Raw genomic sequence first — 13735 nt, 5'->3', positions numbered from 1 at the left:
CTCCTCGTTTGAGTAGGGAGCAGTGTCTCTAGAAGGAAGGCTGCTTTCTGCTTTTTTTCGTTGAATTTTACTTTGAAAACTGCAGCTGCATTCCTGATGACTGTGTTGTAGACCCAATGTCATCTGGCAGCAAGGACCTTGAGGGGTACGTGTCAACTGCTTCCTCTGGGCTCTCGGTGTAGACGTCCTGCCAATCTATATCCTGAGTCTCCGAGGATGCAGACCCGAGGAGTGTCCTGCGGTCGTAGTCTCCTTCCTCCTCGTAGTAGGAGGCCTCCTCTTCTTGGTCGAAGGTCTCGACGTCCACCAACTACCCTTCGACGTCGTAGTCCTCCTCCTCAGTTTCCTAGACCACCTGTAGCCTAGGTTTCGTCGGGATGGTGTATTCTTCTCATCCTGGCGTCAAAATCTTTCTTCCGCTGCAGGATGTTTTCCATCTTGGCCTCGAGGAGTCTTTTTCTCCATTTCGGCCACGTGGTCTGCGTCGAATGGATCGGCCGCTCTTTTCGGCGCCGAGCTGACTTTCGTAAAAGGTTTCGGTGCCTAACTGGCTCTTGGGTCCTTTGGTAGCGCTTAAGGGCCCTTCGGGTCCTTTTCCCTCTGCGTCGTAAGCTCCTTCTCGGGGGCGATTTTCGGCGTCTTTTGCTGTTCTCCAGCTCTCGGCGCCTGGGAGTCCTTCTCAGGGGATCCGCTGTGCCTTGGTGAAAACTTCGGCGTCTGCACTTTCGAGGTTTTGCCCTCAATTTTTCGAGACTCTGGGTCTCTTGGTGCCCTAGGGGCCGTAGAGTCTCCTACCTTCTTTGGAGTCTTCATAATATCGGTCTCTATGACCGTGTAGCCGTCTTGTTCGGCGGCGGCGTTGTCCTCCTCGTCTGAGGATAGCCCCAGGTCTCCAAGGGACGGTGGCTGTCCCTTGCCCTGCATGGTGGCGATGGCTATCCTCTGTCTCTTTCTCACTCGAAGAGTCTTCGGCGTGAAGGCGGAGCAGGCGTTGCAGTCCTCGCTCTTGTGGTCGACCGGTAGGCAAAGGTTGCAGACCGGGTGCTGGTCCTTCTGCGCGTACTTGTGGTGGCAGAATTTGAAAGGAGTGTTGTCCATCTCATGGGTTCAGGGGGCCCCCTGAGCTTGCATTCTCCGATGGACGTCGAAGTTCTTGAAGTTCTTCTTCCCCTTCGTCGTCCTCTTCGATGATGTAGTCTCCTGTAGTCTTTTCAATCTCTTTTCTTGCAAAAGTGCGTATTTTTCTTCTTCTTTCTCCAAAAATGTCTGGAGCCCTTTCGGGAACGTTCTAGACCCAACCGCGGAAAAAAGAATCTGAAGATGGCGCCCAGGAGTGGGAGCTTCCGCAGGAAGCGTGGCGACGTCACCGGAAATACATCAAAGGTGGGACGTCGACGCCCACCTGGGCTACGGAAAAAAAAAAAATACTAGGAATCCGGACCCAACTACTAGACCGCGAAATAATGCACAGCATAGTGTATCCAGAAAGATTCATGCTGCAAAACAGATATTCCTTTTTATGATGTTAGTTAAATGTGAGGTCAGTCGAAGAAACCTTGCGTCCACACATCTATTGCTTACTGAGTCCAATCTAGATTCAGTTAACTAATTTGCGCTGGAGTGACACTCATTCTAGTAAGCAGTAGCCTTTGCTACCAGAGGACCCCTTTAGGCCTCACCAAGACCACTGTTTTCCTAAACCATATTACTACCCCTGGTCATAGTATTTTGGGGTTCCCTGGTTTTCCAAACATATACAGCCTGGCAGGGCAACCCGCCTCCTTCATAGCTTATTTGCCATCTGTTCTGGTGCCAATTGGGCCTCAGGGGGTGGCACCCTCCAGGTCTGTGGGAAACCAGGCTTGCATAGCAGTGTGCTCTTAGAAGCTCCCTGCCTATACATGCTAATTTACTAGCTAACCTGCTGGAGGTGGTGTAAAAACTTTGTGCCAGAGCAGGCATTGTTCCTGACCTTTGAGAGCGAGGTTCTCACATCCTAGGGGTCAGAAACTAGACTGGAGGCAGCCTGGACAGGACCAGTCAGCCAGCACACTTGAGAACCAGTAGGGTTCAGGGGGTACCTCTAAGGTACGCTCTGGGTGCCTGTAATAATAAATTCAACAATGGAATCAGTGAGGGTTTATTAACACAAGGTGCTTGATAACAAACACCATAGGTTCCAGTGAAGCCATTATGCAGCTGGGAAACTCGTTTGACTAGTGCCCAGTACACACCTTAAAACGGCTTCCCTGTTCACCTGCAATTTCTAGGAATAAAACTAGACATCACAAGGGCATATCTGCTCATGAAGCCCATGAGGGCTGAAAGCCCGAAACCGGTCCTAGGATGCTTGTTTCCAGTCCAGGGAGGACCTGGCCTGGCAGTTCAGGCTGGACTGTTCCTATTGGGCGCAGGGTCAAGACTGATTTGCACATGGCTGGGTCCAAACTGGAATGTCATGGTGAGCAAAAAAATGATGGATTTAGGCCCAGATCTCTGTACTGGGGTGAATGTATGACATTGTTCTCCATTCTGTCCATCAATTGTTCTGTCCATCAATTGTTCTTTTTGCATGAAGCTATGTCTTCACTTAAGCTATAATGTGCTCTGCCTTAAGGCTCCAAGGCCTGCGGCAGAGGTGACTTGCATATAGTCCATGCAGTGTCTTTGGAATAGCACAAAGGAGTGTGCCAGGTCATGTTTTCAAACATGATTTGGACCATGTTGCACAGTCTGCATAGGCTGCAGCCATTAGGGACCCTCCTAGGGTAACAATTTACTAGGGAGTTACAGTGGTACTAAAGTCACCCCCTGATTGTAGAACATTCAGTCCTCAATTTGTTTTAAGAAAGCAGGACTGGGACGGAGGTCTGTTTAGCAGGCTTCATTGGACTGTTAGAATCAAAAACCAGTATCCAGCAAGCTAAAAACAGGGCAAAACAGAGTAGGGTTTTTTTTGGGGGGAGGGGGAAGGGGGGGGGGGAGGGGGGACGAAGCAAAATAAAAATACCCAGTGTCCTATACTTGATATTATGTAACCAAACAATAGCCTTAGCAACCTTCCTTATGATTTGCAGATGTAATCAGGATGAAGAAAAAGGCAGAAAAGGCAGCAATAATGGTATCACTGAAGAGGAAGGGATGTGCCTGAGGAGTGAAAAAAGGGAGGTGGAAGAGAGGATGGAAGGTAGAAACTGGATAAAGGGGAACAGGATGTCCAACGTGGTACAATAGAAAGGATTGATGCAGAGCACTTGTGGGGTTAGCACTGAAGGGTTTTGAAATTTGGGAATAGCTTGAGAATCCTACTGGCTTAGGTGGTAAGCACATTGTGTAACTACCAAAATAAAAACAAAATAGATTTGAAGAATTCAAGCTTGGACAGCTGCTCATAAAATGTCATTTGTGCATGGTTAGTGATTCATATCTAAAGTTGATTAATAACCTAACAAGTTATCTTACCAGGGTTATAAGACCATGTAACATTGGTACTTGGTAATCCAAGAGTCCTCTGGCAGCCTAGCTTGCTATAAGATGCAATATACCAAACAGGAAAGTTTAGTGGCAGAAACACAACCAACTGGGAAGAAGCAAGACTGTTAATATACAACAGTAAATATTGTACAATTTTAGCTAGAAGTGAAAGGCATTTACAATTTCTACAAAACATGGCTGAGCATTTTCTTACCTGATCTCATTCATAGCGTGTACAGAACTAACAGTCGCTTGTTATATCACTTAGCATGGTAAAAATGACATGTTCTATGTAATCTCTTGCGCAGTGCCTCTGCAAAGCAATACATGTAATCCCTTAAAGTCTCATGGCAAATAGCAAGATCCACTTTGCAGGAGAGCGTCCGTGATTTGAGCTAAGACATAATCCACTAATACAAATGAAGAAAAATTCTCACCAAACTCGAAATGTCCCCTTGGTGCCAGTACCCGGTCATCCTTCATCCGATTCTCGGCACTAGCATTCATTGCTTCTGCAGCCTTGTTTAAGGCCTTGGCACGTTGCATGGCTATGGCTTCATCCTTATTCAATGGCTTTACTTTTTCAAGGATCTCAGCTACACGCTTTGCTTTGACAATTTTCTCAATCTGTTCATATTCATTCTGTTAATGATATGATAAATATTAGTTGACATAACTTTTGGGTCTCCCCTTGCTCATTTTGGACAAAACACTGAACATGTTAATTCCCTAGTAACTCCGGATACAGGAGTCTTGTGACTGTTATCCACTCTAGGGTGCTGTGCGTGTGCCACACGTTTAGCCTGGACAAGACTTTTGCTTTGCATTAAATGGATCGCACTCATAGAAGCCTGGGCATCACTACATCCTGCACCATCCTTATTTCCTCCTCCCCAGAAAATTTTCCCAGTGTAAGTAGTGGATTATGCAGAAGTGCTAAACATTTTAACGAGTGTAGTAAAAAGGCTTATTATTTGGGGAGGAAATGTGTCCACCTCAAAGGATAAGGCCATCAGGCACATGCTATATGTCGCAGAAATTCAATTAAATAAACCTGTGCTCAATCCCGGGTAACAAACAAAGCCATCAAGCTTACATAAAAGGCAATATGTCAAGTATTTAAGCAGTGCATTCACAGTAACAAGCATTTACAATGCAATGGTTTCGCCTTTGGAAAAGTTCGAGTTATTGGCATTGCTCATGACATTTCTTTTTTTTTTTTACTTATAAATAAATGGCATTGTTATTTACATTGCCAACAGCTCTCACAGCCCACGCAGCTCTCTCAGCCCACACAGCCCACACAGCTCTCAGAGCCCACACAGCTCTCAGAGCCCACACAGCTCTCACAGCCCACACAGCTCTCACAGCCCACACAGCTCTCACAGCCCACACAGCTCTCACAGCCCACACAGCTCTCACAGCCCACACAGCTCTCACAGCCCACACAGCTCTCACAGCCCACACAGCTCTCACAGCCCACACAGCTCTCACAGCCCACACAGCTCTCACAGCCCACACAGCTCTCACAGCCCACACAGCTCTCACAGCCCACACAGCCCACACAGCTCTCACAGCCCACACAGCTCTCACAGCCCACACAGCTCTCACAGCCCACACAGCTCTCACAGCCCACACAGCTCTCACAGCCCACACAGCCCACACAGCTCTCACAGCCATCCGCTCTCACAGCCATCCGCCCACACAGCTCTCACAGCACAGCAGTTGCTCTCAGTGCAAGTGTGCACTGAAGCAGGTACTGTAGTAGAATTGACCTATACCATGTACTGCACTGTGACATTTACACAGTGCTTCATCCCCGGGCTGTGGAGCGCTCTGGTTTGCACGGAGACCCTAGGTGCAAAGGTTTAAGATGGCGTGGGTTCGAGCGTGACCAGTGCCTGTGATGCTGGGTGACGCGTGTGAGGTCTGGAGATGGGGACTCTGCGCAAGCGCAGATCGGCCCTCTTACGTGGCTGGTTATAATATACTACTTTGGCTGCGCAGCCAAGTTTTAATGTGCTCCAGTTTTTTTTGCTGTTTGCAAAGTCCTCTTATTCCTGCTGGCACGGAGTGGCGCATCTTCGGCGTTTCACCCTGTGCGAGATTTGTTGAAGGAAGGAACAGATAGGAGAGGGGCTGCTCCATGACACTGTGGTTGCCTTGACAGTGGTTGCTCACTTTTTTTTGCTGGGGGAACGAACAGACAGGCTGACATTGCAGCACGCACACAGAAAGACTGACACTGCAGGCACACACACAGACAGACGGACCACGGACACTGCAGGCAGGCAGACAGCCGATCACCGCAGGCACACAGATAGACGGACATTGCAATCGGACAGATGGACACTGCAGGCGCACAGACAGCGGCACACTACAGGCACACAGACAGACGGACACTACAGGCACACAGACAGATGGACACTACAGGCACACAGACAGGCACCGTATCCTGGCCGGTTGACATTGTAAACCTAGACACAAGGGTTGTTTCTTAGTCCTGCTGGCACGGAGTGGCACATCTTCGGCGTTTCACCCTGTGCGAGATTTGTTGAAGGAAGGAACAAATAGGAGAGGGGCTGCTCCATGACACTGTGGTTGTCTTGACAGTGGTTGCTCACTTTTTTTTGCTGGGGGAACGAACAGACAGGCTGACATTGCAGCACGCACACAAAAAGACGGACCTCGGACACTGCAGACACACACACAGACAGGCTGACACTGCACGCACACAGACAGACAGACACTGCAGGCACACACACAGACAGACGGACCACGGACACTGCAGGCAGGCAGACAGCCGAAAAAATAAAAGTTGCATTACATAACTTCCTTGATTAACTATTTCCGAAAACAACGAGCCTACTATTTTGCAAAATATCTCAACTGATACAGTGAGTGAATGAGTTGATAAAGAACAGACCGAAGACGAAAAGGTGCAAAGTGAGAGGGTCAAAACTAAAAGTGTTGAAAGCGAAAGATTTCAATTGTTTTTTTTTTTTTAAGTGGGTCATTTATTGAAGGAGAAAAAAAAACGAAATACGTGCAATGAACTGTGAAGGGGAAACTTTCCAGAAAATTGTGCAGGGAGTAAAACTAACAATTCCACACGTGAGACATAACAGGTGTTTATTGCTACCCTGAAACATACCGGCTCCAGGAGGGGTCGTTACACTGCTCCAGACAAGCGCCACTGGGTTCCTGACGTTGTGGCCCCCCCGCCGCTGTGCAGCACCATCGCACGGCCGCGGAGCGGAGCGGACCACAACTCCCAGCGTGCCTAGCGTTTTTTCACCGCCCACTTCCTGTTCGAGCGCCAGGAGGCGCAACAAAAGGCAGCAGCACCCGGTGAGGTGCGGGGACCATTCTGAAACATACCGGCTCCAGGAGGGGTCGTTACACTGCTCCAGACAAGCGCCACTGGGTTCCCGACGTTGTGGCCGCCCCCGCCGCTGTGCAGCGCCATCGCACGGCCGCGGAGCGGAGCGGACCACAACTCCCAGCGTGCCTAGCGGTTTTTCACCGCCCACTTCCTGTTCGAGCGCCAGGAGGCGCAACAAAAGGCAGCAGCACCCGGTGAGGTGCGGGGACCATTCTGAAACATACCGGCTCCAGGAGGGGTCGTTACACTGCTCCAGACAAGCGCCACTGGGTTCCTGACGTTGTGGCCGCCCCCGCCGCTGTGCAGCGCCATCGCACGGCCGCAGAGCGGAGCGGACCACAACTCCCAGCGTGCCTAGCGGTTTTTCACCGCCCACTTCCTGTTCGAGCGCCAGGAGGCGCAACAAAAGGCAACAGCCCCCTCCGCCTCGCGGACGCGCGCGGGCGGCACCGGGCGGAGCCCGGGCAGAGGGCGGGCCGTCTGTGGCCGTCAGGGGCCAGCAGGGGACGGGTCGGGCACCCCCCTTACGATCTGCACACCAGACAATGGGTAAGCGCAAACTACAAACGTCTGTAAATGGGGGTACAACTAAGGCTAAAATTGCGCGGAAAACCCCTGCATCTTCAAACATTATGTCGTTCCTGACCACAGCTGTCGGCAAGCTAAACCAGGAAATCGCTGACAAAGAGCGCGAACTAGGCTTGGATCCCTTACCATTGGATAGTCAAACTTTGCCTACATTGTCTAGACAACCAATCCCTTTGGACCCGGTAATTTTGGTTGAAAAAGCACCTATTACTAGGTTACAAGACGCAGACATAGACAATATACTGGTACAAGAAGGTGCGGAGGGAAAAGTGACTGATTGCCAAACTGAACACTCTCCTCATGACTGCACCCAGGAACCTGAGCCTGAACCCCAGATTAGCAAGCGCACTAACAAACGTATGACACATGGTGCACAGCGTCGCAAGCTACAAAATACCCCATTGAGTGCCCTAGAATCATCTATCCAGGACATGGTGGAGAAGGTCCTGGTTGACAAACTTGAAGGGGTACTTATACAAATCTCCACAGATATTATCGATACTTTAAGGGATTGTGTTTCCGATATTCTAAAGAAATGTGACAGGATAAATAAATTTGTAACCTCTTTTGAGAAAGATCATCGGTGCCCACCACCCAATATCACCCCACAATCCCCTACTAACCCACAGAGGCAACTCCAATCCCCTATGGAGCAGGGAAATATTGTACTAGCCAACCCCCAGTTTCCACCAGCACCATTACTAGGGTCAATTGGTCATGGTATGGGGCAAGGGGACAGTAAAATTAGCACTAAGCTGCACTCCGCACCCAAACCCCGCCCACCACAGACAATGCCCCTGACCTCTACTCAAGATGGGCTTAACACAGCAGGGTCTAGAAGACCTCGCCCGAGACCACCAGTTCACCTTCCACCAGAAGCTACACCTTTTGTCGCAATTTTGGTGAATATTCCAGTCTTAAAACCTGGGGAAACTGAGTCAAATGACTCAGTACTGGACAATATAAAAACATGGTGCAATGCTAACTGTACTGGCCCTAACAATATTTCCGAATACATCCAAACAGGTAGACGTGTGGATTGGGTGGGATATACAAAGAAGAAATTCTCTGGGGATTGTCTAATTGTTAACTTTAATCGACCCCATGAGGCATCCCGCCTTTTTTGGGATGCAACTGAGATTAGAGAGGATAGAATAAGAGCAGTACCCTTAGGTTTCTTCTACCCCCCACCAGTACTCCCAAAAAAGCTCCCTGAAAGGGCAAGTCGCAATGCTCTCCCAACCAAAACACACCGTATTAGCCCTTGGGCAACACAAACAACTGGTATGTTACCTAAAACCCATGTAAACCAGGGCTGTGAATTAAGTAATGGTCTGGAGATATCAAATATGTTTTCGGCACTATCAAATTTGGAAGAAATTGATTGACTAGCTCCTGATGACAGTGTTACTGACCCATCGTCCACAACTAATAATAGCAATGTAAGGGGTTCCATAGTTAACCTAATGAGTTGGAATATTGCAGGACTCCGCTCTAAAAGGGAAGATATAAATTGGTTGAACATATTGAAAAAGTATGATGTGATAGCGTTGCAGGAGACATGGGATACGGATTGTGATTTCTGGATAGATGGGTATACATCCTACTTTCTTGCAGCACAACCCTCAAACTCTGGTCGAAACAAAGGAGGTTTACAATTTCTAATGTCAGTTAAAATGAATGGAACTGCTAAAGTAATAAATACGCTATCCCAAAATTTTCTAGCTTTGGAAGTCACATTGACTAATCAATCTAAATGCGTTTACATTAACTTCTATAACGCTACCCAAGGCACTGGCGATATCGAAAATCTCAATTCCCTGAATACGTTTTTGTGTAATTTTAAAGAGAGTCAAACCGCGCCGACATATTTTATTTTGTTAGGAGATTTTAATGTACATTTATGCCAACAAAACTGTCATTTCATAGATAATTTGAATGTAGACATGTTCCAACCCCCACATTTTGAACATTCTGTTAAAGGGTCGACCCTAGAAGATCTGCTTCTTGAAAACGAACTTTACGAACCAGAGTTCTTTGATAGTAAAGAAAGGGTCTCAACCTACAGAGCCAGGGATTGTAACAGTATTATTGATTATATATTTATTTCACCAGTTATGTTGCAGAATGTTATTTTTTATAATGCTATACATACCACACATAGTGATCACAACCCGGTTGTGTTGAATATGGAGGATAATATTTTATTACTGTTTAATAAACACTCTGAAGTAGATATAGTTGTTGATATCATTGTAAAGGATCAAGGGAGACGGGTGAAATGGAGCAAAGTTATACCTGAGGAGTTCTTTTACTCCCTTAATGAGAAAGTGGGCAGCGATATTAATGTTTGTAGGGAGCCATTGAGATTTAAAGGGAATATCATTGGGTCCTTTGAAGCCATCTGTCGCCAGGTGGCAGACGACTTAAAATGTAAATCCACAAAGAGAGAGAGAAAGGCTGAGGGGTGGTTCAATAATGCATGCTCCAAATCACATTGAGTGCTTCAAAAAGCACTGAAAAAAGTACCCCGTGATAGAGTGGAGGTGGCGAGGCTTAGGAAGCAGTACAATCAGGATATCCAAGCTAGGAAAAAGGAAATCAAGAAACAGGCGTGGGATAATTTGTATGAAAAAGCTACCCTGAGGGATAGCGCAAAGTTCTGGACCATTGTTAACACACCTTTGTTCAATGGGAAAGAAAATGCGCCACTAGAGCTAAATATTCCCGAGAAGGAATGGCTGGACCATTTCCAAAAAATTTATGGCAGCAACAGCGACTTAGGACCACCTAATTTAACACCAATCGACACTCAAGCCCCCCTTCAAAGCTTTACTATTAAAGAGGTACAGAGTGCTATCGAGGGCATGTCATCACAGAAGGCCCCCGGGCCAGATGGCGTACCCGCAGATATGTACAAAACAAACTCAGCAATGTGGTCAGTTCTTACTAATGTTTTTAATGTAGTTGATATAGACAAGATAATACCTCCAACTACCTGGTCACAGGCTGTCATCATCCCCATATTTAAGAAGGGTCAAAGGGGGGACCCTAGATGCTACAGACCCATATCCCTGCTAGATTCCTCATTTAAAATCTTGGGTAAAATAATACTAGAGAGAATCTCAGCTTGGACCACCGATAAAAACATCTTGTGTGAAGCACAGTATGGGTTTAGATCTGCCAGAGGTACAGAAGATCAATGCCTCAATTTGCACCTTATACTGAGCAAATACACTGTAGCTTCAAGGGGGATGATGTACCTGGCCTTCATGGACTTGTCCACAGCTTTTGACCTAGTTAATAGGTCAAAGCTGTGGACAATACTCCTAGAAATGGGACTGGATCGTGCACTTGTGGATTTTTTGGCGCGACTCCACAGTGATCTAAAGGCAACTATCCGCATGACCCAAGAAGGGAACTGTACCTCTTTTTTTAAATCGGGAAGGGGAGTGCGCCATGGGTGCATCTTGGCGCCTATGCTTTTCTCCCTTTATATTAACTCCCTTGGTGAGTCGCTAAAAACTGCCTCTGCAGATGTGCCCTGCATGGGTGGCTCCGTGACGCCGGTACTTTTATATGCCGACGACACGGTGCTGATGTCAAGGACCCCGAAGGGTCTTCAACATCTACTTAACACTTTTGGGGCTTTTATGCAAGACCTGGATTTAGTGATTAACGCAGGAAAGTCGCATGTCATGGCTGTGGGTAATTCTAAAAGTAACATCAGAACCCTGACCTGTAATGGTGCCGCACTCACTAAGGTTAAAACCTTCACATATCTAGGAGTGGTGTTCGACGAGAAAGGGACATGGGCACCACAAATCCAGAACAAGACCGCAGCTGTAAAAAGATCTTCTGCTGCTATATTGGGGTTCGCCAAACGTCTTGGCGGCAAACCACCAGAGGCTATATTATCCATATACAAAGCCAAAACTCTGGCAATAGCAAGATATGGAGCCTCTATTTGGGGACATAAGAATACAACCCAAATCCAGAGGGCGGAGAACATATTTCTGCGATCTGTTCTGGGCTTACCAAAATCCACACCTGCTCACTCAGTACATTTGGAACTAGGGGTGGGTTATATTGAAGATATGTTGTCTCTTGCACCACTAAGGGCATGGATTAAAACTTGGCTTAATCCCAATTTAACATTGAACCACACGATTATTAAAGACTGTATGGGGCGGGATCGTGTGGCTGAGATTGAGTGGCTTTCATATATCAAGAAAATAGCACAATATCTGGGCCGCCCTGATTTATATACCAACCCTGAAGGCCTACAAAAAGATGACATTAGTTGGGCAAAACTGGAATATATAAAGAAAAGAGAAGCCGATAGAGAAACTCGCGAAATTATGAAGCCAACCGTGAGGTCACATTTTTTGACAAAAACATCCTTAGCTATCGAACCATACCTGGCGGTAGCAAACAAACCATTCCACCGGTGGCTTCTCACTAAATTTCGCTTTGATCAGTCTCACTTCTTGTTGGGTGAGTACAACAAATGGTGTAAACCACATGAGAACGCCCCCTGTAAGTGTGACGATTTCTCAGACCAGGATTCTCTCCATTTTCTCTTTTTTTGTCCTTTTTTTAGAATTGCAAGAGAGAAATATATTAAGCCCATATTAAATGATCATAAGTTTACCCAAGTCAAACCGGCCTTTCTGTTTTTACAATTAATGGAAACACCCCTAATCATGTATGGGGTAGCAAATTTTCTTACTATGTCCATTAGGTCTCGTCGAAACAGAGCGAAGTCACTGATCAACTGTCCTAGCCTTTGCTAAAAACTATACGCCCAGTCGGGGTAGCACTGTTAAATGATTGTATTATAGGTTTGTAAATATTATTGTAAATAGATCAACGAACAAACCCCATATTACAAACCGTACAAATGAAATGAAATTTTGTAGTAAATCACAGACAGTGCAAGCATAAGGAGAAACATTTTAATTTTCTAAAACTTCTGTAAATACGAAATTTGTAAATATGAAATTTGTATTTGTATATAATGTGTCTTGTCTTTAAGCTATTTATTTAAAATTTCTTTATATACTCCAATGATCAACTATGAATGTATAGCATACTTTTGTGATTTTAATTTAATCGAATAAAGTGTTTTTTTGACTTGACTTGACTTGCTACCCAACTCAAAAACGTCAATTTTTCCCAGGGTTCCCTTACAATGAGCTTTAATATCTCCCAGAAGCGTGTTCATTTTCAGGATGTTTGTTTTTTTGCAGCACAAGAGGTTTGCTAACTGCCAGACGTCGGCTGCAAGTAGAACCTCTTCACACGCACATATGAAGTGACGATTCAAAGGGGCCCGGGAATGCCTACCACTGCAACAGATTTTCGCACTTGTGAGTGCAGCCGCTGGTCTTCCTCTGGACAACCCTTGCTCGGCGCAGCCCTCTCACCAATCCCAGCCCCACCGGCCGAGAACATGAAAGGGCCACTCAAACATGAACACTGAACACTCCAAATTACCAGCCGATAATCCAAGTCGATCGAAATTCGCCGTAGACTGTACCAGGCGCCTATTAGACTTGTAAATGGATTAATCACGCCGACAAGTGAACACCGCAAGTTGATAGGCCTGTCCTTGTGCTCACGCTGGGTGAATAATAATAGATTTGCACCGTGCCAAAGATGGGCTAGAACTGCCCCTGTACAACCAAGTGCTGGGGTGATTTTCTGACAAGCTGATCTTACATCAAATTGACATTTCACAGATATTAGAAAGGTAAAGGCATAATTATTAACCCAGGTACGATACTCCCTAAATACTGTGGCATATGTATGTTTAGTTCAGCACCATCTACAGTGCACGGAGTGGCCCACCGTACCTCAATTGTCTCTGTCCTTTACCCAACCAAGAGTAAGGATTTTATTTTTTCCATTAGTGCCACTGGCACCGTAGCTATGCAGCGAGCCATCGCGGTGTTATGTAATAACGTCCCTCTGCTGATACAAATGTGCATGTAACATAGCACACGTGAGACATAGCAGGTGTTTATTGCTACCCAACTCAAAAACGTAAATTTTTCCCAGGGCTTGGGGGGGGGGGGGGCGGGCGGGAACTCTTTCAATAATTCTGCAGCCCCAGCCCGTCCTGCCAGCCACCCCCGGAGCGCTCACCTTCCTCGGGCAGCTCCAGCTCCGGAATAGCCGCTATGTGCAGCTCGGGCTCCAGAAGTTATTTCCAGTCGAAAACTTTCTCTCAGTGCCGCACATTCAATTTTCACTTGAGATACCCCAAAGTACAAGTTGCGTGCT

At 46.7% G+C, this 13735-nt stretch overlaps 2 protein-coding genes across 3 annotated transcripts in view; both read right to left on the bottom strand.

The window, feature by feature from the left end:
• LOC147722730 (uncharacterized) overlaps positions 1-13735 on the bottom strand; it is a 637985-nt gene that overhangs the window by 47289 nt on the left and 576961 nt on the right. The window lies entirely within an intron of this gene.
• LOC147722731 (uncharacterized) overlaps positions 1-13735 on the bottom strand; it is a 488139-nt gene that overhangs the window by 283265 nt on the left and 191139 nt on the right. For both annotated transcript variants that reach the window (XM_086965201.1, XM_086965202.1), the window contains exon 12: positions 3912-4116. In XM_086965201.1, the coding sequence (XP_086821327.1) occupies positions 3912-4116 (205 nt within the window). The remainder of the gene's footprint in view (positions 1-3911; positions 4117-13735) is intronic.

The sequence above is a fragment of the Lissotriton vulgaris genome, chromosome 4_1 (genome assembly GCF_964263255.1).
Source record: "Lissotriton vulgaris chromosome 4_1, aLisVul1.2, whole genome shotgun sequence".
Lineage (NCBI taxonomy): Eukaryota > Metazoa > Chordata > Amphibia > Caudata > Salamandridae > Lissotriton > Lissotriton vulgaris.
Note: the sequence above shows the minus strand (reverse complement) of the source record. Positions and strands in the feature narration are given on the sequence as shown.